At 44.6% G+C, this 27,531-nt stretch overlaps 1 protein-coding gene and 1 pseudogene across 1 annotated transcript; both read left to right on the top strand.

Moving 5' to 3' along the window:
• Positions 1-1,618: 1,618 nt before the first annotated feature.
• On the top strand, positions 1,619-2,179 carry LOC106002790 (annotated as a pseudogene).
• A 15,511-nt stretch (positions 2,180-17,690) lies between these two features.
• LOC106002789 (hemK methyltransferase family member 1-like) lies at positions 17,691-26,612 on the top strand. The gene is given in 10 exon segments (XM_013037579.1): positions 17,691-18,001; positions 20,727-21,108; positions 21,732-21,807; positions 21,887-21,894; positions 21,980-21,987; positions 22,159-22,250; positions 24,185-24,321; positions 24,635-24,697; positions 25,206-25,340; positions 26,512-26,612. Coding segments are annotated over 9 exon segments (1,194 nt in total). The 3' UTR covers positions 25,323-25,340; positions 26,512-26,612.
• Positions 26,613-27,531: the final 919 nt, after the last annotated feature.

Below are 27,531 nucleotides of genomic sequence, written 5' to 3'. Positions count from 1 at the left end.
AAATTTAGGTCCCATGGTTTCCCTTAATTGCAATAACTAGTATATGTCTGAGTCATGCAGAAAAGGTCAGATAAGTTGATGTTAGGGAAATGAACCCTAATATATGTATTCATTTTTTTTTCTTTCAGGTGATTGTTTCTAACACATTTATAAGATTACTTCTTTGTTGCTTTGTAGGTCCCTCCCCCATGGTATAACCCCTGCTTTCACTGTATTTGAGGTTGATATAATTTGTGAAGGGGAAGGGAAAAAAGAAATGTTTAAATAGGGGTACAGGTGGATCCATTCCAACAAGGAGATGTACAAGTCATTATATGGAAAAATGAACTTTACAACTTTGGTGGGAGCGGGGAGGAGGATTGGGTGAAGGGATGGGGGGGACAACGGAGGAGGCTACAATGCTTGATAAGAAATGTACTCATGATCTTGCCCATGTAATTGTAACCCCTCTGTACAGTATTTTCACAATATAAAAAGGAAAAAAGAAAAATTTAAGTCTTCCCATTATGTTGTCACCAAGGAAACATGTACAATATTTCCTTAAAAAATATCTAGATTGTAGAACACTTTAGCCAGAAAATTGAAGGAGTATACATTACAGGATTTAATTTAAATATTTAGTCACTGAAATGGATATTCTATATGCACAACTTAGAGCCCTTTCCAAATACATAATTGCAAACCTCATCTATTACCATCTTCCTTGAAGACAGTCCTTGCTGAAAACAAACCAAATGTGGTAAACCAATTAAAATGTACGCCATTGTCAAATGCTGTTGTTTTAAAGCATGGAAGTGATAGAACAATTAATGCCAGTGAGCAGCTGGTTCTAAGGAGTATGGAAAGTGATTACTTTGGACTCTAGGTGGAAAAATCCACAGATGTTTCAGAATGTGCTTCGTTTTGGCATTTGTGAGATATATTTTGGAAAGCACAGTGAATGAAAGCATGTTGTTTTATAAAGATTTGCTGAATGACAAACCAGGGAAAGAAAACTTATTGAAATGTTTCAAATGAGAAGACAGACAATAGGGTGGGTAAGATGTGGGATTCAGCTTTAAATACGGACTGAAGCAAACCAAAGAATGGGAAAATTTTTTTCCTTAAAAGCTTTCTGGGTGTATTGTACACTATAATGATGAAATGATCATTTCTTTGGAAAAGTCATGAAAAAACACTGTCACCTGTTGAATTTCTTTATAAAGTGAATCTTAAATGACAAGAATGAAGAAATTTAAATATATTAATAAAACATTATCAAGTATTACTTTAATTTTTGATTAAAAGTTAAAGCAAACCGACAGACTATTAGTCCATTAAGATTTATGTTTCCTGTCATATTTGTTTTCCTTTTGTTCCTCTTTTTTGGGTGGTGATTTTTTTTTTCAGAAAGGCAACCTAGTCTTAACCATTACTCACAAAATTTATGTTGTCATAGAATCAGTTTTTTTTATTAAATTAAGACAATAGTAGGCTCATTTTATGCCAAACCAAAATATAAACACCAAAAACATTTTTCACTAAAAAACCACTCATAAAAAATCATGAGGGGGGAAAAGGCTCAGGAAGACCTGTCTAATCCAGGTGCCGGAAGAAAGGCTTAGGAAAACACCTGAACATGTGGCATCCCAATGCAGGGCAGCTGGTGCAAAATGCAAGTATCCCATACATGGGATGCCCTGGAGGTTCCAATCCTGGGTGTCCACCTCCTTTGTTCCCACAACCTGTAAATCCGGCCATTCTTCCTGGTCCTGTTCCCGGGTGTCCCTTTCCTCCAGGACCTCCCCAGGGGAACCCAGCTTTCCCTCCATGTGGGCCCTCTTACCCTGTGCCACAGCCACAGTATGCAGGATACCAACCCTCAGGTCCTTACCCTCCCCATGCCCACCACCTGCACCTGGCATGTGTCCTGTGAATCCCCTGGCTCCTGGCATAGGCCCACAAGCCACAATGGACAAGAAAACACTGAAGAAAATGAAGAAAACACATAAAATGATGCCCAAACACCACAAGCATCGCAAGCATTCCTCCTCTTCCTCCTCCTCTTCCAGCAGTGACTCTGACTGAATTCAGGGCCTGGACCCTCCCCTCAAGTCTCACCAGTTTTGCTCTCATCAAGCTTCTGCTGCAGTGTTGTACTAGGGGGAAATTAGCCCTCTGATACCCAACCCACCCTCATCTGAGCCTTACCCTGCTGTTCAGCCCTGACAGGCTAGGGAAATGGATAAAGTATTTCTGTGGGCTAGTAAAGACCATCTCCTTCCTGGTTGATCGATCTTTTGTTTTTTTTCTTTTTTCTTTTTCTTTTTGGTTCAAGACTGGGACTCCAGCTCAATACCTAATGCTTTTACTCATTGGCTGGCACTCTACCAATTGAGCCATGCCTCCAATTCAAGAGCTGAAGACTTTAACAGAGGAGGAGTTTTTTGAAGGTGGTGAAACCTCTGAGCTAAATGCTGAAGACAAGTTTAAATTCTGTAAAATGTGATTTTTTTCCTTCCATTTCCATTTGTAATACTTGTGGTTGGTGGAAATTTCATTATAATTAAAAAAACGGTACTTTTTTAAACTAAAGGTAGCATACTAGGATCATTTAGAGCTAGATATGTTCCCAGCAGGCCTCTTAATGATTTCATTAACTGCAAGGCTGCCTTGATTCAAAGCAAGAGTCCATTTGGTTGATGAGCTTTCTGGAAATGTAATCTCTACTCCTTAGCTCAACATGCTAGCTCAGGTCTTACTCTCATTTTCCAATTCTCAGTCCAAATAAAGCTATTTTTTTCTGGTCAAAAAAAATCATGAGGATTTGGGGGAAGATGGAGGAGGAGAAGCTGGAGGGTAAACAAGCTCTTACATAGAAAGCAGTTTTAATGTTCCAGTGAACAGTCCTAGGCTAGAGAGTCACACCAAGTGTGCCATCACAGTACAGAGAGTTTGGCCAAAGAGGGAAAATCCAGGCAAGATGACAGATCTGAGCACTTGCCAGTAGCCACAGCTGAGGTGGCATTAGGGACAGCGCCAGTGGCTGTAGCCCCCATCCCTACAGAGAGAATCCACGACAAAGGCCCCAGATGTGGCCAGTGAGCAGATTCTACTCAACACCAGCAAGAACTAACAAGGAGCAGATATCTTCATCCTGCAGATCACAGACCAGAGACGACACAGGAACCAACACTCTGGCATGAGTAGAATCCTGACATCCTCACTCCTTCTCAGGGAGCAGAGGAGGGAAGGCCACCCATCCCCCACTACAGAAATCTCCATCTAAGATACTGACCTCCACAGGGCTGAGCAGATAGCTCCAACTCAGGCCTTGGAAGAAAAACAAAAGAGTCATTTAGTAGGTCACAGGAAGTAGACATGACCTGCCAGGCTCAGCTCCTCCCAGGGGAATGTCACCCCACCCAGCCAGTAGAACCAGTGTCCTCAGAGGAGTGATTTCCTTCACAGGGTAAACAGAGACAGAGGCTGCCCCTCCCTACAGCAGCCTAGACAAACAATTGAAACTCAGTAAAAAAAAACCAAAACCCTGAGAATGGGTTCCATGAGTGTTTCAGGAATTGCCCCACAGGGAAAAGCTACTATTTGCGAAAGGCCTTAACCCTACCTCATCACAGCATTTCCACACTGGAGGAAACAGTCATCTCCCTCTTTTGTGATACTCAAAGCAGATCTCCCTTCCACGGAATAGCCTTAGAAGAGGATCACAAAATCCTGGGTAAAGCAGAGCGTTTTTCTGCCAGCACGAAAAAAATTGACTTAAGAAACCAGTCAAGCAAAAGGAAAACCAAACACCACAAGCACACCAGAGACTCCACCAAGAGACTGGTTATGGTCACAGGGGAGATACAGGGTCTTCCCATTCTCCCCCACCCCCCGAAAAAAAACCCCAATTTTTTAACCTTTTTTTTCAATTTTTATGTTTTAAAAAAGTGATGTTAATAATTTTTATTTATGATGTGTGTGTGTGTTTGTGTGTGTGTGTGTGTGTGTTTAATCTCTTTTGACATTTTGGTCCTTTTTATTGTTTTCATTTTTTTCTCTCTCTCTTTTTTGTTTGACTTAATTGCTGTTCAGCTTATCCCCAGATATATACCTGTGGTCAATTATTAGATCTTATCCCCCATTGTGTACATACTTAATCCTGAAATTTATTACTCGATTCAAAATATTTTAGGCTTAATTTCTTTAATAGCAGTATTTTCTCTTTATACCAATATAATTTTCAATTAACTAATTTTAATTTTCTTTTATTTTTTAGTTTTTCATGTTTCCTTTCTATCCCTCCTCTCATCTCATCCTATCCTTTTCTTCTCTCAATATCATTTCTTTAAACTTACATAATTTTTTCTTTCACTTCTTAGATTTAAATTTTTGTTTATCCATTTTTCTTTATTTTTAAAAAATCTCTCTTCTATCATTCTGTCCAATCCATTTCACTCTCAGAGATTAGGATTTAGTTAAATTCACTCTCCTTTTACCTCTCCACATCCCTCTAATCCTATTTATCTCCACATTCTCCCTAAACCTAATAATTTCTGGTGTGTCAAATCCTTTTTGCTTTTATTAACCCATTAGTCCATGGTTGTTTGAGGATGAATAGATTGTATCTGATGAACTAGATTGTATCTGCAGCCATTTTGACTGTGCAACTACAGGACTCCGGTTGATGCTTGCCTTAAAATAGTGGTCTAGCAAAAAATTGGTTTTACTTTCATACCAAATGGGCAGAACAAGCTGGAAAACACAAGAAAAATGGCAAGTCCAGGTATATGAATTCCCACTCATGATAATCAGTTGACAGAATACTTAATGAATAATCCAGAAGAGAGTTCCCAAAAAGCTCTACAAGCACTACTGGTAAACATGGTGAATGAATGGATTGAAAACTTGTAAAGGACTCAGTGTGAGTGTGATTGAGAGCGAGAGGGGGCAAACCAAAGATTAATACAGGAATCTTGTGAGCATGAGGAAGCTACTCAAAGATTAATACAGGAATTGTATGAGCAGGTTGAGAACAGTCAGAGAAATACAGAAATTGCATGAGAAAGCTGAGACCAGTCAAAGAGAAAGACAGGAATTGCATGATTGTGAGGAAGCTGTTCAAAGAGTAATACAGGAATTGCAAGAGAGGAATGAGAATAGAGCAAGATCAATAAAGGCATTCATGGAATCCATGAACAGACAGCTGAATGAATTCAGGGAGACTACAAAGGGAATGCTCAATGGAGCCCAAGAAAAGTAATGGGAGTCCAAGGAAACCATAATGAATCAACTAAGTGATTTGAGAAGAAACACTGACCAACAAATTAAGGAAGTAAAGTTTATACAAGACCTAAAACAAAGCTCCAACAAAGAATTTGAAGCCATCAAAGCCAAACAATTAGAAGGAAAAGAAATAAAAACAAAGTAGAAAGTCTTGACAGTTGGTTAGACCATGCAGAAGATCGAATCTTGGGCATTGAAGACAGCCTAGATATTATAGAGAGAGAATGTATAATTATCCAAGACAAATCCAAGAGATATGATAGATATATTCAACATTTGGAAAGCACCATCAAAAGGCCTAATCTGAGGATAATGGGTATAGAGGAGCACCTAGAGACAGAAGTTAATGGTTTAGGAAATTTATTTCACAGAATTGTAGCAGAGAACTTCCCAAACATGCAAAAAGATAGGCCTATTCAGATACAAGAAGCTTTTAGAACCACCAAACAAGACTTACAAAAGATACTTGAAGATGTCCTACACATAGAAAACCAACAAAACCACAATAAAGGCCAAGAAACAGGCTCCAAGGGAATAAAATAATCACCAATGGGTCATGGAAGAGATTAGAAAGGAAATGCAAATGTTCATGATATTCCACAAAAATGAACACATAAATTACCAGCTCCTCTGGGACACAGGAAATGCAGTAGTCAGAGGCAATTTTATAACTCTGAGTTCATACATCAACAAATTAGAGAGATCTGAAACCAACAATTAAAAGAGACATCTGACCCTCATTGAAAAGAGCAGCCAATTATCTCTTTCAATCCAGTGGATTGAAAGAAATAATTAAAATTAAATCAGAATTAAACGAATTAGAATCCAAAAAAATCATAGAATCAACAAAACAAAGAGTTGGTTCTTCGAGAAAATTAACAAAAATTGACAGACCCTTAGCAAATCTTATTAGAAAAAGAAGAGCACACACGGAAATAAACAAACTCAGAAATGTGAATGGAAACATCACCACAGAAACAACCAAAATCCAGAACATTATAAGGGAATACTTCTCAAACCTTTATGCTAATAAGTTTGAGAACCTGGTAGAAATGGACCTTTTCCTAGCAAATATTGACATGCCAAAACTAAACCAAGATGAGTTAAATCAAATTAACAGGCCCATATCAAGCATTGAGATAGGAGCAGCAATAAGAGCACTCCCATCTAAGGACCAATGGATTTACAGCAGAATTCTACAAGGCCTTCAGAGCAGAGCTCACACCAATACTCCTCCAACTCTTCAATGAAATTGAAAGAGAAAGCGCATAATGGGACTCATTCTATGAAGACATCATAACCCTCATCCCAAAACCAGGCAGAGACTCATCAAAGAAAGAGAGCTAGAGGCCCACTTCTTTGATGAACATTGATGAAAAACTTCTCAACAAAATTTTGGCCAATCGACTTCAAGAATTCATCCAAAAAATCATACACCACGATCAAACAGTATTCATTTCAGGGAGGAAAGCTGGTTCAATATACACAAATCAATTAATATAATTCATTACATCAACAGGAGCAAAGATAAGAACCACATGGTTATCTCAATAGATGTAGAAAAAAGCGTCTGACAAGTTCCAAAACCCCTTTATGATGAAGGCTCTGGAAAAATAAGGAATCCAGGGAACATTCCTCAATACAATAAAGGCTGTATATGACAAACCTTCAGCCAGCATTATACTTAATGGTAAAAAAACTAAAGCCATTTCCTCTTAGGAACTAGACAAGGATGTCCAATCTCTCTACTTCTCTTCAATTTAGTATTAGAATGCCTCATTACAGCAATAAGTCAAGATGCAAACATTAAAGGATCCAAATAGGGAAAGATGAAATACAACTTTCGCTCTTTTCAGATGACATGATCTTATATTTAAAGAATCCACAGAATCCACTCCCAAATTACTCATGCTGATTCAAAATTTTGGCAAAGTAGCAGGGTATAAAATTAACACTCAAAATCAATGGCTTTACTGTATGCCAACAATGAGAAAAGCGTGGCTGACATAAGGAAAGCAACTCCATTCATAATAGCCCCACAAAAAATGAAATACATAGGAATTAGATTAACCAAAGAAGTGAAAAATCTATGATGAAAACTTAACCTGAAAAAGGAAATCAAAACAGAACGTAGAAAGTGGGAAAATCCTCCCATGCTCCTGGATTGGAAGGATCAACATCATGAAAATGGCAATACTTCAAAAACCTATGTACAAATTCAATGTGATACCTATGAATATTCCAACCTCATTCTTCAAAAAAAATAGAAGAGGCAATCCAAAAATTCATATGGAACAATAAAAGACCCCGAATAAAAAAATGATCCTCAGAAAGAACAATGCTGGAGAAATATCAATAAGAAATTTCAAACTACTACAAAGCCATAATAATCAAAACAGCTTCATACTGGCACCAGAACAGATCTCAGGACCAATGCAATAGAACTGAAATCCTAGAAATTAACTCACAGATATATAGCCATGTAATCTTTGATAAGGGAGCTAAAAAAAATAGAATGGAAGAAGACAGCTTCTTCAGTAAGTGGCTGTCAAACAAAATTGGTTAAGCACTTGTAGAAAACTAAAGCTATATTCTTATATATCACCCTGCACCAGAATCAACTCCAAATGGATCAAAGACCTGGAGTTACAGCAGACACCCTAGGTCTCCTTGGCACAGGCCAAAATTTTCTTAATAGATACCCAGAAACACAACAAATCAAAGAAAGGTTGGACAAATGGAATTACATATAATTGTAGAGATTCTGCATGGCAAAGGATAAAGCTAGCAAGATCAATAGAAAACCCATGGATTGGGAGAAGATCTTCACTAGCCATAGAACAAACAAGGGTTTCATATCTAAAATATACCTGGAACTCACAAAAGTAAATCCAACAACAAATCCTCAAACAACTGCCCAATAAATAAGTGGGCTAAAGACTTAAAGAGAAACTTCTCTGAAGAGGAAAGAAGCATGGCTAATAGACACATGAAGAAATGCTCAACTTCCCTAACCATAAAAGAAATGCAAATCTAGACAGCATTGAGATACCACCTCACACCAGTTAGAACGGCTATAATCAAGAACTCTAATAACAACAGAAGCTGGAGGGGATGTGGACAGAAAGGAACCTTACTTCATTGTTGGTGGGAATGTAAACTTGTTCAACCACTTTGGAAAGTAGTATGGACGTTCCTCAAAAGACTCCACATAGAGCTCCCTTATTTCCCAGCAATCCCACTTTTGGGCATTTACCAAAATGATCACAAACATAACCATACTAAAGCTACCAGCACAACTATGTTTATTGCAGCATTATTTACCATAGCTAAGATATGGAACCAACCCAGATGCCCCTTAGTAGATGAATGGATCAAGAAAATGTGGTATATATACACAATGGAATTCTATGCCTCTATCAGAAAGAATGACATTGCCCCATGTGTTAGGAAATGGAAAGACTTGGAAAAAATTATATTAAGTGAAGTAAGCCAGGCCCAAAGAAATATAGGTCCCATGGTTTCCCTTATTTGCAATAACTAGTATATTTGTGAGACAAGCAGAAACGGTCAGATAAGTTGATATTAGGTGAAATGAACCCAAAGATAAGAACTCAAATGGTGTTTTTTCTCTTGCTATTGTTTCTAGCATATTTCTAAGATGATTTCTTTGTTGTTTTGTATGTCCCTCCCCCATGGTATAACCCCTGTTTTCACTGTATTTGATGTTGGTATAATTTGTGGAGGAGAAGGGAAAAGCAAATTCTTTAAATAGGGATACAGGTGGACCCATTGCAACAATCAGATGTACAACACGTTATGTCGGAAAACGAACTTTACAACTTTGATGCATGGGTTGGTTTGGGGGTGGGGAGTTGGGAAGGGATGGTAAGGGGAAACAAAGAAAGGGACAACAATGCTTGATAAGAAATGTAATCAATACCTTGCTCATGTAATGGTAACCCCTCTGTACGTATTTTCACAATAAAAAAATCATGAAATTTAAAGTAAAAATCCATGTCAATTTTTTGGTTTTTTGTTGGTCATGTGGCTTGAACTTTGGGACTGGGCGCTGTCTCTCAGCTCTTCAGCTCATTGATACCTCTGTACCACTTGAGCCACAGTGTTGTTTCTACTTTTCAAGTGGGTTATTGGAGATAAGAGTCTCACAGACTTTTCTGCCCAGGCTGGCTTTGAACCACTACCCTCATTCTGAGACTCCTGAATAGCTCGGATTGCAAGTATGAGCCACCAAAGCCCAGATCCAAGTCAATTTTTAAAAAGCAAGCTTATTGAAACTTCTGGCTTTTTCCAATAAACAATCTTTCTTTTTAGCATTAGTTTATAATTATGAGTTATTTTTAGATGTACCTGTGAACTTTTTAATAGAATCAAACATAATTTTTACTATTACTCAGTATTTCACAAAATCCAATGTAATTAGCTTTCCCCAAAGTAAATTATTACATACTACATTCCTCACTATTATTATACTCTGTATTACATATAGTGTGAAGCGAAAATAATTTGGACCATTTCATATAAATTATTAAATGGTATTTTAGCATTATAAATTCACATCTGTGATTTTAAAAGAAGGAAAAAAGATTTTAGAGTTAAAATCAAATGTAAATGTGTTGTGTGTCCTAATTAAAGCAAATGTATGAGTTCATACAGACAAAATTATTTTATTTCCACTAAAGGCTTTGAAGTAATACTATTGGAAATAGTGAGGCAAGAGGAGGAAGAATTCAAATCATGTCAAAGAATGTGTCTGTTATTCTGCTACCCCCTCCATTAAGAAGACCTACCTGGTGCCAGATGTCACAAAACTTCAAGTATCTCTCTTAGAAATCTATTTGGAAAAGTTCTAAATCACTGATTATTTATGTACTTTCTGTTATATGAAACAAAATATAGACACAAAACAACTGAAATAAAATGCACACATATGTTGAAGTCACCACAGCTGGAAAAACAACCAACAAAGTAGAACTCCTCCAGGAACAAAAACTTGTTGTGTCTGGTTGTTTTTAAGCACAAAACCCTCAAATACATGTTACCCTTGAGTAGATCGATAAAGATAACTGTGTCTCAGAAACATGGTTGTGTTATGAGAAGTACAAGTTGTCATGTTGAAAACGAACTTTGCAACTTGTTGGGGGGGAGGATTGGGTGGGGGGGGTGGGAGAATGGGAAGGGATGGGAAGAGTAAACAAAGGAGGAGGCTACAATGCTTGATAAGAAATGTACTCACTATCTTGCCCAGGTAATTGTAACCCCTCTGTACAGTATTTTCACAATAAAAATTATTAAAAATTAAAATAAAAAAGAAATATGGTTGTGTTAATTTGTAATTAAATTCATCTAGATGAAGGTAATATAGCAAATCACATGAATGGATCAAGTTGTTTAAAACAAATCTGACTGTATGTGGAGTGGGAGCTGCACATATTAAAAGAATAAAATAACAAAAATCATGACATACTTAAAAAATTCAGAAATGCCATGAATAAGTCCAATAGTATCCATATTGAGACCTAAATCCTACTGATTTAACAAGAACAACATATACAAATAATAGAATCTGAGCAGGGTACCTGAGTATACATAATTTTAAACTACTCCAAATTTTAGAAGACTGAATGTAGGTTATCTAAAGGAAAACATCAACCCATGATATAACTGACACTAAAAATTTTATGAAAAGATAGAAGTAGTTTCTAGAAAATACTATTTTAATAAGTGATGATCAAAATCTTTTTAGTACTGACAAAATTACATACCCATTTAGTTAGATCCAAAAAAGACTCAAGATACTCAAGCTGATTTGAAATTTTGGCAAAGTAGCAGGATACAACTATATCATTATTATGGATGTTGACTCTGGCATGGAATTAATTTCCTCTTTGATCTGATAAATGAATATATGAAAGAACAGAACTTCAGCTAAATATCAAGACCTAACTAAACATATAACCAGAAAAGTCATCATGCAAGCCGTATTGCAACTGGGATAAAAGAAGTATCAGTCATACTGATTCTGTATTTATTGTAAATGCTGATATTTTCATAAATTATTTCCTTTAGCTTGCATTTTTAGAACACTGTGTTAATGATGTATATCTTTGTAACTAATTTTGGATTCCTCCTTCAATTTAGTTCTGAGTATAATGTCTCACTTCAGTTCCTAACCCATGAAATGATGTTGTTTACAAAACAACTGCTATTTATAATACACTATTTATAATACACAAAATCTCATAGGCATGACACCAGTAAGCATTGGTTAACATTTTGATATCATGGTCTCATGACTGATGAGGCTTATCTGTATGAGTATAATTGTACCTAGATTCCTCAGCCTATATTTAACCACTGTTAAAAATGTTTATATCTTTATTTCTCACCCATCGAAGATTAAACCTGAGTATAAAGCCTAAGGAAAATGATAAGGTGAGAGTCTAGCTTTTCTAGATATAAAATAAACAAAATGCAGCGTAGAGTAACTCACTGGTTTAAAGTCAACCTATTTCTCCAAAACATTCTAAGCATTTCCTTACAATCTGTGTTATTCTCAAGAAGGGGGGGAATGTGAGAGGAGGATTAACCAAGCATTGTCTTCAAATATACATAATTTGGATTTGCCTCTTTATTTTGCTATAAGCATTTTTGATAAAAATTGTTTGAATAATTCATTTCCAGGTCATCTATAATATATCCTAGTTTTATATTCCAAAGTACATTCAGAAAATGCTATATAGCAATTAAGTAAAGAAAGTCCGGGCAGAAAAAATGATATCTCTATACTATGTGATGCCCAATTCTTAGGTATTTCATTATGCCCCAATTTAATGATTGTGATTGTTTAAATCTTCATAAAGTATTAATTAAAATCGATCAGTGCCCTATAAAATAATTGTGTATAATTTTATCCTAGAATCATTCAAGAACTGCCCATTCAATCATAGCATACATCACATTCCATTGGTATTCATATGGATAGGAATGAGTTTCTTAGGATCTCCCACTTGCCATTTGGAGGTGGCAGAACCAGGATTCAAACTATTCAAACTGTGGGCTCCAGCTCCCACCACTTCAACCCGATGATAGGGAACTCACCGGTCTGTCCAAGAACATCAGCAAGACCAATGATTAGACAGGCGCCAGTGGCTCTCTGCAGTCTTCCTTGATACTTACAAGGCTATGATAGGAGGATCATGGTCAAAGTCACCCTAAGCAGGAAAGTCTTTGAAACCCCTGTCCAACTTCAGTGCCAACAAAGCCAGAAGTAGAGCCGTATGACTCCAGTGGTAGAGGGCTAGCCTTGAGCAAAAGCAGCTCATGGACTGTGCCCAGATCCTGAGTTCAAGGTCTGGGACTGGCAACAAACAGACATAAACAACAATCTGTGCAGCCATCCAGCTAAAGCATATCACCCTCTTGTCCCCAACTGAATTGGACAGAGTTTCCTGGGAAAGGGCTGGGGGAGCCACTGTCATCTTGACTCTGCCCATTCTGCCTGCATCACAGGATTCTGGCCACACCATTATTTCATGGTTCTTTCTGACCAAAAGGATACAAGAACACATTCCATGCTGCCTGGGAGATGGACTAGACTCTGTTAGCACACTCGGAGTCTGAGATCCACAGGGGGAAAATCCTGCCACAGGAGCATGGGCCCGCTGCAGGCACCCAGGCCACCCGGCAGCTCAGTGACAGACTGAGCTGGAGCCACAGGCCCTCTGCCCCATGAGCTGCCACCACAGCATGCGTGGGGATGGGAAACAGGACACATGGGCATCTGAGAAGAAAATCTGCTTCGTCCATGACCTGCCTGATGAGGTGGACTTCCAGAGTCCAACAGGTGAACTCCACCATTGATGCAGCCAGCTGTTGGCACACATCCAAACCATCGAGGAGTCCTTCATTGTGTGTAAAGAGCAGATGTTGGTCTTGAATGAGCTGTGTTGGGAGAAAGCCAAGTGCATACACTGGCTGTCCCAGGAGAAGATGGAAAGGAGGAAAATGCTGCAGGAGCTGCTGTTGCTCCTCACAGGGGAAGGCACATACAGCAGTCTTCAGATGCCAGCCCAGGCTGAGCCCCCCCCCCCCAACTCTGCTTCACACACCTCAGGGCCTGTGGTGGGTGAAATGAGGGAGGAGCAGAAAGGTTTTGAAGAATTGCAACTTGAAGACAGCATGGAAACTTCCAGAGGAGAGGTCAGTGTTCCCGACCCCATAGTGGACTCCTCCAAGGAGCACGTCCGGCACCAGATGCCGCACATCCAGATCCACCCACAGCTCCCAGGCTCAGGGGAGGAGTGCTCCCCCACTTTCTCCTGTAAACTGATGCCGATGATGACTCTCTATGTGACATACTGACTCTCATAAGCCTTGGCAGCCACCAGAAGTAGGTGGCCAGGTGACTTTCTCTCAGGCCTCCATCTGCTGGGTGATGAGAAGGTTAAACTGGGGATCAGGGAGGACAGAGGCTTCAGGGAGTTGGCCCAAACTCAAGGGATATCTAATGGCCCATTGGTAGCCAGGAAAGAGGCCCATGTTATGCTTATCACAAAGAATAAATTGTTTTCAAAGCAAAAAGCAAGCCTCCAACAAAGATTTGTTCTTCCAGTCCTGGGGCTTGAACTCAGGGCCTGGCTACTGTCCCTGAACTCTTTTTGATCAAGACTGGCACTCCACTAGTTGAGCCCCACCTCCCTTTCCAGCTTTTTCTGTGTGGAATAGAACCAAGGGCTTCAGGCATTCTAGGTGACCACTCTATCATTGAGCCACATTCTCAGCTAGGATGATTCTCCCCCCTCCCAAAGCCATATGACCATTCCTCAGATAAATAGGAAGTAGGGGCTAGGATGAATATGAAGCACAATCTGGTTCCCCCCAAAATATTCCCCCACCCCCTCTTCCCACACCCTTAGTTGACGTTTCTCTTCTACCATTGAGAGATGAGAGAGGGAGAGGGAAGTCCCAAGAGAGTACCAACAACAGTGGCCCCCTGAAACCCACATCCTCCCACACACAAGTAGTCCTCCAGATTCTGATTTTACCTGACTCAATGTGAAGTCTACACTTTCTCCCCACCACTGCAAGGCTCAGGAAGAAATAAAGGTCAGCCATGGCCTCAGCCCACACCCAAGGTGGAAGCTCCTAGTCCCAGACCTACTTCCACTTCTGACTGCCCCTAGTTAAGCCAGACTCACGACTCACCACTATGTTGGTGGTGATGACCTCATGGATGGATCCCAGGAAGAAGGTCTATGTCAAATAGCAAAAGCAGCAGGGTGAGCAGGGCAGAAGGAAGTGGGGGTGATTGCTCTGGGATCTTCCTTGGAGCCCTCCCGTCCAGCCAGATCCATGCTGACCCAAAGCATGGACAAGTCCAGGGGGTGAGACGAGATGGAGGAGCACAGGACTAAAGGAGGTACTGCTTTGTCTTAGAGGACTTGATTAATTCCAATTATAATTAATTCCAATTATATTTGGCCCATGCCAATCCCAAAGACAACATGCAATGCCTCTCCGTGTTGTTGTTGGCCGTGAGCGCTGTCTCTGACCTCTTTTTCTCAAGGCTGGTGCTCTACCACTTGAGCCATAATGCCACTTTTGTTTTCTGACGTTTCATGGAGGCTAAGAGTCTCATACACTGTCCTGCCCAGACTGGCCTGGCACCGTGATCCTCCAGATCTCAGCTTCCTGAGTAGCTAGGATGACAGGCATGAGCCACCAGTGCCCAGTATGTGATGCTTTTTGAAGGCATTTTGGCAAATCTGTAAAGGAGCCCAAAGGGCCTGGATAGACCATGACCCAATCAAGGAGCTGGGATGGGGGAAGGTTGACCTTCGAGCCATTCTGTTCCCCCAAAATTGAAGATGCCAGGTGCTATTGTATGCATCAAACACCTAGGCCAGCAGCCAACAGGCTTAGTGGGGGAAAAGCAGAGAATACCCAAAGATTGCAATGTAGAAATCTCTGATTTTGCATGCATGTGGTGTGTGTGTGTGTGTGTGTGTGTGTGTGTGTGTGTGTGTGTACTCAGGGCCTAGGCTCTATCCCTGAGCTTTCTTGCTCAAAGCTAGTGCTGTGCCACTTGAGCCACAGCCCCACTTGCTTTTGAATGGTTAATTGTAGGTAAGAGTCTAAAGGACTTTCCAGGGTGGCTTTGAAGCATGATGGGGGCCCTAGGGAAGCAAGAGTAAACACAACTGGCAAGTACTATCCCTATGGTGGGCCACTCCTGCCCCCTGGTGGCCACAAACGGAACATGCAGCCCTGTGCCATCATCCTCTAGAGTTCAATTTGGGGGAGTGACCAGAGCCAAGCTGACTTTTGCTCACCCTGATTGCTGATGCCAGAGCAGGTCTGTTCCACCCTAGGCCAAGAGAGCTCCAGGAGGTCCGGCTTTCCAGGGGCACAAGGAAGGGAGAGGTCAGCTCCAGGCTGAGTTAAGAGCCTTTGCCCACAGATACCCCAACTTGACCTTACTTATCACCATAAGACCTGTCAAAGAACAACCCAAAAAAACAAAATTGGAGCTGTGCCTCCAAGTGGTAGAGCTCTAGCATTGAACCAAAGAGCTCTGGGACAGGGCCCCCAAGCTTTGAGTTCAAGACCCCCAGTCAACTTTCCCCATAAAACACAGGTTGTCTAAAGGTCAACTAGTAGGGTTTATGAAGTGTTTCTGAAGAATGGTGATGCTGAAGAAAGCACCTTAATTCTAATTACAGCTGAACTTGTGACATACAGCTATGTGCTGAGTCCTTCACAGGGAGCTATTTGCTGGGTCCTTCCCATATGGGGGTTTTGTGTTGAGTCCTCAAAAAGGTGCTGTTTGCTGAGTCATCGCAAAGGATAGTATGTGCTGAGTCCCTGACAAACGTGGACCGTCCTGGGTTTTTCAAAGGGGGCTGTGTGCTGAGTCCATTACACAATGTACTGTATGCTGAGTCCTTCAAAAGGTGTGGTGAGCTACTGCGTCCCAAAGGGTCCTGCTATGTGCTGAGCCCTTGCAAAGAGAGGGATGAGGTGAGTTTTTTGAGTGCTGTGTGCTGAGTCCTTTACCCAGGGTGCTCTGTACTGTCCTTCAAATGGTGCTGTGTGCTGAGTGCTTCCACAGTGTGGTATGTGCTGAGTCCTTCCAAATTGTTCTATGTGTTGAGTTTTTCAAAGGGTGCTGTGTACTGGGTGTTTTACACAGGGTGCTTCATACTCAGCCTTCAAAGGGTGCTGTGTGGAGTCTTATAAGGTTCTATGTGATGAATCCCTGGGAAAAAGTGCTATGTGCTGAGTTTTTCAAAGCATGCCATGCACTGAGTCCTTTACACTGCGGGTTATGGACTCCCTCCTTCAAAGGGTGTTGTGTGCTGAGTACTCTACCCAACATACTACATGCTGAGTTCTTCAAAGGGAGCTGTGTGCTAAGTCCTTTACACAGAGTGCTTTGTGCTATTTTTGGAAGTGGGCTGTGTGCTGAGTCATCCCAAAAGGGTGCAATATTCTGAGTTCGTGAGAGGTAGTTATCCCCAACAATCACACAGACACAAACACACACACACATACACACGAGTGTCACCATGCACCTGCTTGGTGTGTGGAATGAAGTGGAATTGAGGAGAGTCTTCTCCAGTGGTGGGGCTGAGGGAGATTCCATCCCCAGGGCAGGTACTGGGGGCTGGGGGAGAGTGCCGAGCTGAGCTAAGGCTGCAATTGCCATGGTCTGGAAGCCTTAGGACCTAGTCAGGGCTGCAATTGTGGCCAGCGGTGAGGCGCGGGGCCCAGGGGAGGAGGGGGCGGGGCCCAGGGGCACACTTTGTTGGCAGCAATGGCCAGGGGCCCAAGGGAGCAGGGGTATGTATGCATCAGGGCAACAAGGCCCAGGAGAGGAGTGTGGGGCTGAGAGAGAGCAGAGAGAAGAGTGAGCAGGAACACAAGTGAAGTAGGCCCTGAGAGGAGACTCAGCTGGGACAGCTTCTTTACAGGTTTTGTTTTTGTTTTAGGGATTTTAGAAAAAACAAAAAACAAAAAAAACCTTGGCTCCAACCTGCCCAGTTCTTGGAATGAAAAGAATGCCTCTAGGTCCCCCTCTCCTTAACAACTTAACCCACCTTCATTGTTCTGTTACAGACTGACCAACTAAACAGGTAGCCAGTAATCCGGCTTATGCTGGCATGCTGGCAACATCCAATGTTTACTATAAACTCCACCTTTTTCACATGCTTATGTTAAACTCCACTAAACTCCTTTGTGTATGTTTATCTTAAGCTCTGCTTTACCATTGAATTCATGAGTCATTTAAAACAAAAGTTTAAAACCAAAACAGCCAGTATGTGACAAAGTGTAACCTCACTGGCCACCTGCATGTGGTCTGGCATGACTATGCAATCTTTTGCGGCGGGGAGGCAGCTATGTCTGATGAGGTAGAGGCAGCAGCGGCTGCTGACACAGGGGAGGAGGCCGCTGAGGTGGCGGTGGCTAAGAAGAAGGAGCAGAGGCTGCTTGCAGCCCGCTATGTGCCCGCAGAAGCCCCTACCCCCTCTCAGCAGCGCTGCTTTTCAAACATGGCACTGCCTGCTCTGAACCGCAGAGCCTCTTGCAGTCACCTGGCGGAGATGGTGCGCCCCTGGCCTGCTTGTGGCCCTGAACTGGTCCCGGTCCCGGGTCCTCAGATGCTGGGTGCGCACCCGATCACAGCCTACAGCTTCTTCCAGCAACACAGGTGAGTGGCAGCCCTGCAGGCCAGCACCCCATGACCCCACTCCCTGCGACCTCCCCACTCTACCCAACCCCCCACCCCCGCCTAGCCAGAACCCCGCCTCTTGCTTCCCCTTTCCCATCACTACTGCACCTCCCCCATGTGCCACAGTCTGCCCTGGCTCTGCCAAAAATGCACCCCAGGGGTGGGGGATGGAGGTGGGTGTCCACCCAAGGATCCCACCCTCATCCCTAGCGGTTAGTGTCCCAGGAAAAGGGGAGCTTCAGGGATGGGTGAGGAGGGGGCATCACAGAGCCCCTAGCCTGGAGCAATGACAGCCACACAGCCTTGCATCTGCACCCTTCCTCTCCCTGGTGGGAACCTGGTGCCTTTAGTCAGAGGTGGGGAGCAGCACCCAACGCCTGCCTTCTTAGGTCTTTGCCTTTTTGCTGGGGAGGGGGGTATTGGATACAGAAGATAGGCCCCCCCTTGCTGTGTGAGCCCTTGTCTTCTGTGCTCAGTCACACTTTCACCTGAGGACATTCCCAGAAGAGCCCACTAGAGAGGTGAGGGCACTGGGGTCACATAGAAGGTGGCTATTTGGGAGAAAAACACACTCCCTCTGACACACATACAACCGGCCTGTACCCCCAACCCCAGCTGTCAACAGTTCTGACTGGGTGATCACATTTCCCAGTTCTGCCAGCTTCTGCTAGTGCTCCCAGTCCATCTGGTCTCCTTGTCTTCCCCAAGAATCTGCCAAGTCACCCAGAAGTATGTAGGCTGGAAGTAAGGAGTCCATCAATGTATATAGCCTTTAGGACCTCATCAAAGTCTCCAACAATGCCCCCACCCTAGGTCAGACACCTCTCTGGAGGCACCATGACCCCCTGCTTTGTTTTCTGTCCAGGCTCTGAGGAGCCACATGTCTTGGGACCTCTTCACCCAGCGTCCTGGCCTAGGGTTTTGGTGAATGGGGAGTCAAGGCTGGTTGTTCCCAAGGGGAAGGGTCTGGCCCTGGAGATAGGGAGAGTCAAGGTGGTTCTGCATTATTAGAGCATTGTTCCCCTTGGGTGGTTGCCCCTGGTTCTGACAAGGGAACCCCTGTGCTTGAGCTGGTACATTGCCTAGATGAGAAACCAACAAACTCAGGAGAGACACTGCTCTGAATCTGTGTGTTTAGGTGTGTATGAGAGAGAAAAAGAGAGAGAGAGACCATCTTTCTCATTGTACAGTCAGCATGTCTAAAAAGAGAACAAGCATTTTTTTTGGGGGGGGATCCGGTTGTGGGGTCTGAACTCTGGGCCTGTGTGCTGTCCCTCAGCTCTTCAGCTCAAGGCTAGCACTCTACCACTTGAGCCACAGAGCCACTTCCGACTTTTTTCTTTTTGCATACATGGTGCTGAGGAATGGAACCCAGGGCCTCGTGCATGAAAGGAAAGCACTCTACCACTGAGCCAACTTCCTAGCCCCAGCAAAAGCATTTTATTTGTGTGCATGTGTGTATTTGTTGTTGTTTTTTTCATTAATGCCCAGTATGAGCCCAGCCACAATTTTTGTTTTCTCTTTCACAGTGTCAAAGCTCCTTAGGAGAAGGTTTCATTAGATGTTCCTTCCCACCACTTTCTTCCCCTTTCCTGCAGCCCACAGTAACTGCTGGGCCTGTGTGGGTCTCTCCTAGGAGGCCTGTGTGAACCACAGACCAGAGTGGACACCTGCCCTTCTGCCTTTAGCCAGAAGGCTCATGAGGCTACTGTGAACACAGCTGCATTCTTCCAGCCAGACAGTCTGCTCTGGTGTGTATAGTTGGAGCTAATTCAAAGTTGGGAATGTGTCTGCTAAACATAATTAGAGAACGAGATAGGGAGTGTAGGGCAGGGGCTATGAAGCTAGGAGGGTCTGGGAATTGATGAACGGTGTGACATGGAAGATGGTTCATCACGACTGAGGATGAGAGGAGAATCTTACAGAGGGCATTGATGGTGTCCGTGGGCATCTTAGCAGGGGCCTCCGGGCCCGCAATGTTGCCATGGATTTCCTCCCAGGGCAGTGCACTGGTGGGTAGTCCTCCCTGGAGTCCTACAGACTCCAATCTGTGTCCCTCCTGGGCTGTTTCCAGCTGGGCAATGGTAGGCAAGTGTGTTCCCCCTGCTGGAGCCTGCTTGGGATCAGGACATGGCAGTTAGCTAGGGCTCTCTGAATGCCATTTTCTGTAACCTGTTGTAGGCTGTCTGGAAGGAAAAGGGAACTACTGATTTTGGAACCCATTAAGTTTAATTGGGACAAATGAAATGCCAGCTTTTCCAGGGTTTTTTCTTGACGCTGGCATTTCTACTAACGCCTGGGACTCTGGGTCAAATTAGATGGACCATTTCAGCCACCAAACGATGACTTTTTTTTTGTCGGTCATGGGGCTTGAACTCTGGGCCTGGGCGCTGTCCCTCAGCTCTTCAGCTCAAGGCGAGTGCTCTACCACTTGAGCTACAGCGCCACTTCCGATTTTTTGGTGGTTTATTGGAGATAGGAGTCTCACAGTCTCTCCTGCCCAGGCTGGCTTTGAACCGTGATCCTCAGATCTCAGCCTCCTGAGTAGCTAGGATTACAGGCGTGAGCCACCAGCGCCTGGCTCAAACAATGACTTTCAAAGCGGCATAGGCAGAGTTCCCAAGCCAGATGGTTTCCTGCTATGAACGTCGTGCCTTGACTGCCTTTCTCTGGCAGCTGCTGATTCTCCTCCGGCTCTCTCTAGGCTGACCACCACAGTTGAGGATGTCTTGGGGAGCAGAGATTGTGACCTCACCATCGGCAGCCTGTCAGCTGTGAGCAGAGACAATTCCCAGCACCTGAACTGGAATCTGGGAGATTCAGAGACCTGGGATGCCTCAAAGATCCTTTCTTTGCAACATGAAACTTGGGGGCCAGAGATAGTGGACCATTCTGTCTGCCCCAGTGAGTGGAGAGGAGGCCCCTTGAGCCTGGCATTCACCTCACAGCAACCTTGTTCACACCTGGGGAATGGAGTGCCACAGAACTGGTTCAGTGGCTGGACAGAGATCTTTGAGAAGATAGACATCCCAGAGGCCCTGGAGTCCAGTGAGTACATCATGGCTCAAGTCCTTGGAACCAAAACAGTTAAGTGTGGTAGCACCAGGAGAGTGGGAAGAGGAGGAGGGAGAACTGTTGGAGAGCTACATCAGGCTTTGCCCCCACCCAGGATGCTTACCTGAATTAGATGGGACTTTTCTGTAGTATTGTCATAGACAGATGCTCATTTATTTATCCAACAAACCATTACAGTGTGTGCCAAGCCCGGGGAGGGGGGGTGGGGGGCGGGTCATACACGATGAAAGGTTCCAGTTCTGGTTCCACAGCACATGAAGAAATCTTGGTTTGAGTTGGATACCATTGCTTCACTCCTGTCATCCTAGCTACTTAGGAGGCTGAGATGGGAGGATTGAGGATTAAGGCCCATGCAGGAAAGCCTATGAGACTCCAACTAACTACCAAAAAGAAAATGCCAGAAGTGGATGAGTGGCTCAAGCCATAGACTGTTGGCCTTGAGTAAAAAGGCTCAGGGATAGCACCCAGTCTCTGATTTTAAGGCCCAGGAGTGACACAAAGAGAGGACAGAGAAAGAGAGGAGGGAAGGATGGAGGGAGAAAAGAAGGAAAGGAAGGAAGAAGGTATCATGCAGGCCTTGGTTTGGAGTTCCTGGATCAAGGGAGCCAACCATTCACAATCTCTGTGGGGACAGTTTCAGAGCCTAAAGCCAGTATGTAGGACCAAGCCACTGTCCCCTCGGCAACTTCACGACATCCAGGATCTGAGTGGTTTGCTTACTGCAGAGGGAAACAGCCTGGGGTAGACCCTAGGGCTCAGGGTGTGTCACCCAGTTACAATCTCCCCTAGCTCACCGAGTTTATTTTCTGGTGAGATAAGAAGAAAGTGTCCAAAGGCTAGGGAAGATAGGGAGAGGGAGTGTCCAGAGGGGGTTGGCAAGAGTTAACAAGGTAGATGAAGAGGGAGGATGATCCCAGATCAGGTGTGTCAGGCCATTGAAGCCACAACCTCACCTGACAACCTAGACCATCAGTGATAGAGCCTTCAACCCAGCCACATGCCTATTAAAAGTCCTGACACTCTGGGTTCACTGTTGACAACCTCGCTGTCGACCACTGCAGGATGCCTGTGCAGTACATCCTTGGGGACTGGGACTTTTGCTGGCTCAATCTGAAGATGACAACCCCAGTGTTCATTCCTCAACCAGAGACAGAGGAAACCAGGCCACTGGCACAGGACAGCCAGGGAATGAGGGCAAGAGTCAGACACATGTTGCTCTGAGACTTCCTCTAGGGGACTCTAGGGCCCCATGACTGCCATTCTCAGAGGTAGAAGTGGGTCTCCTTGCTGGCTCAGCCTTTAGTCTAGATGGCAGATGTGGGATTTAGAGAGGGCGGACTGAAGGTCGAGGCTGGTGGGAACACCAGAGGCACTGGGCTCTGAGCTGGGTTGTTTCTTTGAGGATACTCACAACCCAGGATCATTCCTGAGATGGATCAGCCCTTTTCTCCTCCTGAGATAAAGGGACCTAGAGCCCTCCAGTCTGCATCCCTTGGCTGAGAAATTAATTCATTCCAATATCCTTTGGTTGTATAACTGGATCTCACCTGACTGCCCAGTGTCAAGGCAGGACAGTGAGAGATCTTGACTCCTTGATGAGGTCACGGGATCCTCAGTATGAGATTGTACTTGTATGTCCTGAGTTGGTGCATGGTCAGTCCCATCTCAGCCTGCCATGACCTAGGACATAGAATCTAGATCCTCAGAGCAGGATGTAGTCTATTCTGTGAATCTTGAGTATTATGTGTGAGCTTTGAGCTCCCGTGTGCTCACCTGCTTCCCATTCTTGGGTGGATTTATGCTAGAAAAAGTTTAAAACTAGGGCCTTGGTCCCATCCCTTGTTTTATGCTCAAAGCTAGCACTCTACCGTTTGAGCCACAGCTCCACTTGCAAGGTTTTAGGGTTTTAATTGGAGATAAGAGGGTAGCATTCAACTGCAGTCCTCAGATCTCAGTCTCCTGAGGGGATAGGATGACAGGCATAGAAAAGCATTTTTGGCCGGGTGCCAGTGGCTCATGGATGTCATCCTAAGTAATCAGGAGCTGAATCTTAGGATCACGGGTGAAAGCCAGCTTGGGCAGGAAAGACCCTCAGACTCTTCTCTCCAATAAACCACCAGAAAACCGGAAGTGGTGCTGTGGCTCAAGAATACTGTGCTGGACTTGGGCTGAAGAGCTCAGGGATAGAACCCAGGCCCAGAGTTCAAGCCCCACAACAAACAAAAAGAAAGAAAGTAAAACATCTTTGCCTGCAAAGGATGGTGGAGATGTGTTTGTGTGTAGGTGTGTGGGAGGTGTGGGGGCTGGTAGACATTTATCGCCCAGCTCAGTCATTGTATTAGATGGATTGACCCAAACTCTTAGTTCACGGCAGCCGATTCTTGACCACAGGTGAAGTCTGGGTTGGATGTCGACCATCGGACCTCAGTCTCCTCATGGGACAGTTGTGAGTAAATAAAGGACTAATACAGAGGGATCTCTGGAGCAGGGCCAGGAACAGAGGGAGCAGGTGTCAGATACAGTTCTCAACAATTCTGTGAGCATATGACAGGAAGTTGCCGGGAAAGGGCTCAGATGGGGTCTGTTACTAACCATGCAACAGGTGTGGGATCATGAAACAAAACGTGGCTGTCTTTCATCATTACCCTATGCTCATGAGGAAGGGATCCTTCACTCTATTCATTTTTCCAGCCAGGTGACCTACTCATGATCCCCAGCTGACAGGAATCTTGGTCTGATTTCTCTGCCATGTTTCCTATGACAGTGGGTGTTATTCAGTCCACTTCTTGTGGTGAAAAGTCCACTTCTTGTCATTTGTGGGGCTTGAACTCTGGATCTGGATGCTGTCCCTGAGCTCATCAGATCAAGGCTAGCACTCTACCACATGAGCCACAGCATCATTTCCGGTTTTCTGTTGGTTCTTTGAGGATAAGAGTCTCACAGACATTCCTCCTGAGCCATCTATGAACCAAGATCTTCACATCTCAGCCTCCTGTGTAGGTAGGATTATAGGTCTGAGCCATCGGCATCTGGCTTAAGTGTAATTCTGGCCCTCTGTCTCTGTCTCTCTCTGTGTGTGTGTCTCTCAGGAATTGGTAGAATGAGTGTTGGAGGAGGTGGCCCAGCATCCCCATGTGTCTGGAACCCAAGGTGGCCCTCTCATTCTGGAGGTGGGCTGTGGGTCAGGAGCTGTTTTGCTCAGCCTGTTGAAGCAGCTTCATGAGGTAAGCCCCTCTGTGCCCTGGCTAGACCTTGACGGTTATTCATTGTCCATCCCATTAGTCCTTCCCTACATCCCTCTTCTACACCCTTGAAGGAAAATGGATGAGAAGGTGTCACCTTGTCGCCCTGCCCAGCACAATCCAGGGCCTCTGACCTATACCACCACCTATCTGACAAGACCCTGGCTATAAGACAATAAAAACACTCTGTGTGTACTACCCTTTGCTGGGGAGTGTCGTTTTGGTTAGGGTAGCGGGGTTCAGAGGAAAGACCCCAGACCTGATTCTTCCCGATGGACATTTGTTCTCATGACAGAGCCAAGTCATTGCTGTGGATAAGGAATAAGCCTCCATCAGACTGACCCAGAACAATGCTCAAAGATCGGTAGGCTGTTGAAGTATCAAACCCACTCATGTCTACTTCCTACTCCCAGCAAGGAGGTATATTGGGGGTGGCCTGGCCCTGGGCCTAAGGGATTATAAATAGATGGTGGTGGTCAGGAGCTCATGGCTCCCACCCATCATCCTGGCTCTTTGGGAGGCTGAGGTCTGATGGTTGTGACTCAGAGTAACCCAGGCAGGAAAGTCCGTGAGAATATTATCTCCCATAAACCACCTCCCTCCCCAAAACCACACACAAAAAGCCAGACATGGTGCTGAGGCTCAAGTGGTAGAGCCTCAGCCTTGAACAAAAGAAGCTAAGGGATAACACCCAGGCCCTGAATCCAAGCCGTAGGACTAACACAATCATGAAATAAATGAACAGTGTACAACTTTTATCTGACTTCCAAGAAAGATGTATTCAGTTTCTCGCTGGTACATGTAGCCAAAGGTAAGAGCTCCCTTTCATGTTTCCCTAACCCTCTCCTTCTCTCCTTTATCTGTCCAGACTTAGGTTGCAGGACAGAATTCAGATCATCCCCCTGGATGTGACCTTAGGTACCCTCCCCCATCCACCTCCCTTGGGGTCAGGATCCTGGATGCTCTCCCTGCTGGGAGGATAAGGCACCACAGAGATGAGGGTAGGTATCCCCAACACTCACACACATACACACACACACACACAAACACCCCTAATCCAACTCAGACTAGCCTTTTCCAAAGACACTTTATCTCCTTGGATTAACTGACCTAGGAGAGGAATTTGATACCCTGTAATGACTATTTTAACTTGGGCTTGCTAGTTGACAGGAGATAAATGGGAGCAAAAAAATCCAAAAGCCTTTGGTGCCCATCACCTGGGGTTCTGTCTCATGCCTGTCATCCTGGCTACTCAGGAGGCTGAGATCTGAGGATCATAGTTTGAAGCCAGCCATAAGCTGGAAAGCCCATGAGACTCTACTCTCCATGGAACCACCAAAAAGCCAGAAGTAGAGCTGTGGCTCAAGTGGTAGAGCACCAGCCTTGAACAATAAAACTCAGAAAGACAGCTCCCAGATCCCCAGTTCAAGCCCACACAAAGAAATGGCTCTGTCTTTTTGCCCACAGATTGCCCAGGCCACGAGCCACCTCTCACGGAGTGTGATACAACACCTGCCCCTGGGTGGTGTATCAGGGCCTTGACAAATCCGGTGGTAGAATCCAGGCCTTCCCCTTCGTGCATTCTCAACCCACACTGGCTGGAGGGCAGAGCCTGAAAAGTCTGGCAGCCTTCACAGCGGAGAGGCTCCACCTTTGCCAAGGTGATCAGAAAAGGCTTCTTGGACACAGCACTTGAAAAGGGGTATTGCTTAACAAGGAGGATCTGAAGGAAGCACAGAGAGCAAAGGTGCTGCAGATGATGGGCAACATAGCAGAGCGTGTTCATTTCCAGCCAGGGCTGCTGGTGAGAGACTTGGTATACATGTGTGAGACTGTCCCAAGACAGGCCTGAAGGGTCACAGAAGAACAGCTATCTAGGGCTGGGGTTTTGTCTTAGAGGTGGAGGGCTCGCCTAGCACATAGGAAAGCATGGGTTCGATTCCTAGGTCCTGCATACACAGAAAAATCTGGAAGTGGCATGGTGGCTCAGGTGAAAGAGCACTCCACTGGAGACAAAACAAGTCAGGGACAGTGCCGGGCCATGAGGTCAGGCCCCAGGGCTGTCACCATAAAACAGTTCTCCCATTGCTCCCAGTGACCTTTGTGACAGGTGGATGGCTATGCCCTGAAGCTCTTAGTAGATCCATCTATGCTTTGTGTCTCCTCTGACAGAGGGGAGCTGGGCAGTCCTTCTGCCCTGGGCACCCCTGGGCCCGCTTATCAGCAACCCTCCCAATGTCTTCCACCAGGGCATGGAGAAGCTGGCCCCTGAAGTCCTCAGGTGTCGGTTAGGACAGGGGGACATAGGGCAGGCCCCAGAACTCCTTGTGGGTCTGATCTGCCCAGGAAGACCAGGAAATCTGGAGGAGGCAGATGGGAGATTAGAGGGGGTTAGTGATGTGGAGGGGTCCCTTTAATCCCCATGGCTCCACCCAAATTCTAGCATCCCTTTGCTGTCCCTGAGGGAGGTAGAGGGGTGTCTAGGTGGTAGTGTCTAGAGAAGGACTAGGTGGAAATTCTGAAAGACTAAACACCTTAAGCCATGAGCCGCTGGCTTATGCCTGTCATCCCACACCTGTCATCCTGGCCACTCAGGAAGCTGAGATCCAGAGGATCTCATTTCCCAGCCTAGGCAGGAAATTCCCTTCAGAGCCTCATCTCCAATCTCCAACCGGAAGTGGCACTGTGGCTCAAGTGGTAGACCACTGGCCTTGAGGAAAATTAGACATCAGGGACAGTACCCAAGCCCTGAGTTCAAGTCCCTCAACGAAAAAAACAAAACCAAAACCAAAACAAATATCTTAACAAGAAAGAAAGACACCCCTTCCTTGCTTGCAAGAGATAGTGAAGCAGTAGGGTTGCTGTGGTTGTGAGACCAGATGCTGGCCTTACTGTACAGACATTTCTAATAAGTCCCCAGGTTTGCCCCAGTGTGAAGCCATAGCAGGGTGGGTGGTGTCTTACCAAGAACTCCAGAGGTTGTGGCCTGTGGTAGGCAGGGAGTGGGTGAATGGGACCAGGGGTGGGATGGTAGTGTCAATTATATGCTCTCCATCCATGGAAAAATGGTTTTGGATGCTGGTGACCAAGTCTGAAGTGCAGGGTTATATGTGTTTTGTGTTTTGATGAGTTGGGTTTTCCCTTGGTATAAGAAGTGGCTGCAGAGAAGGCTACAATGCTTGATAAGAAATG

This window comes from Dipodomys ordii, unplaced genomic scaffold, assembly GCF_000151885.1.
Source record: "Dipodomys ordii isolate 6190 unplaced genomic scaffold, Dord_2.0 Scaffold1000001380, whole genome shotgun sequence".
NCBI lineage: Eukaryota > Metazoa > Chordata > Mammalia > Rodentia > Heteromyidae > Dipodomys > Dipodomys ordii.
Note: the sequence above shows the minus strand (reverse complement) of the source record. Positions and strands in the feature narration are given on the sequence as shown.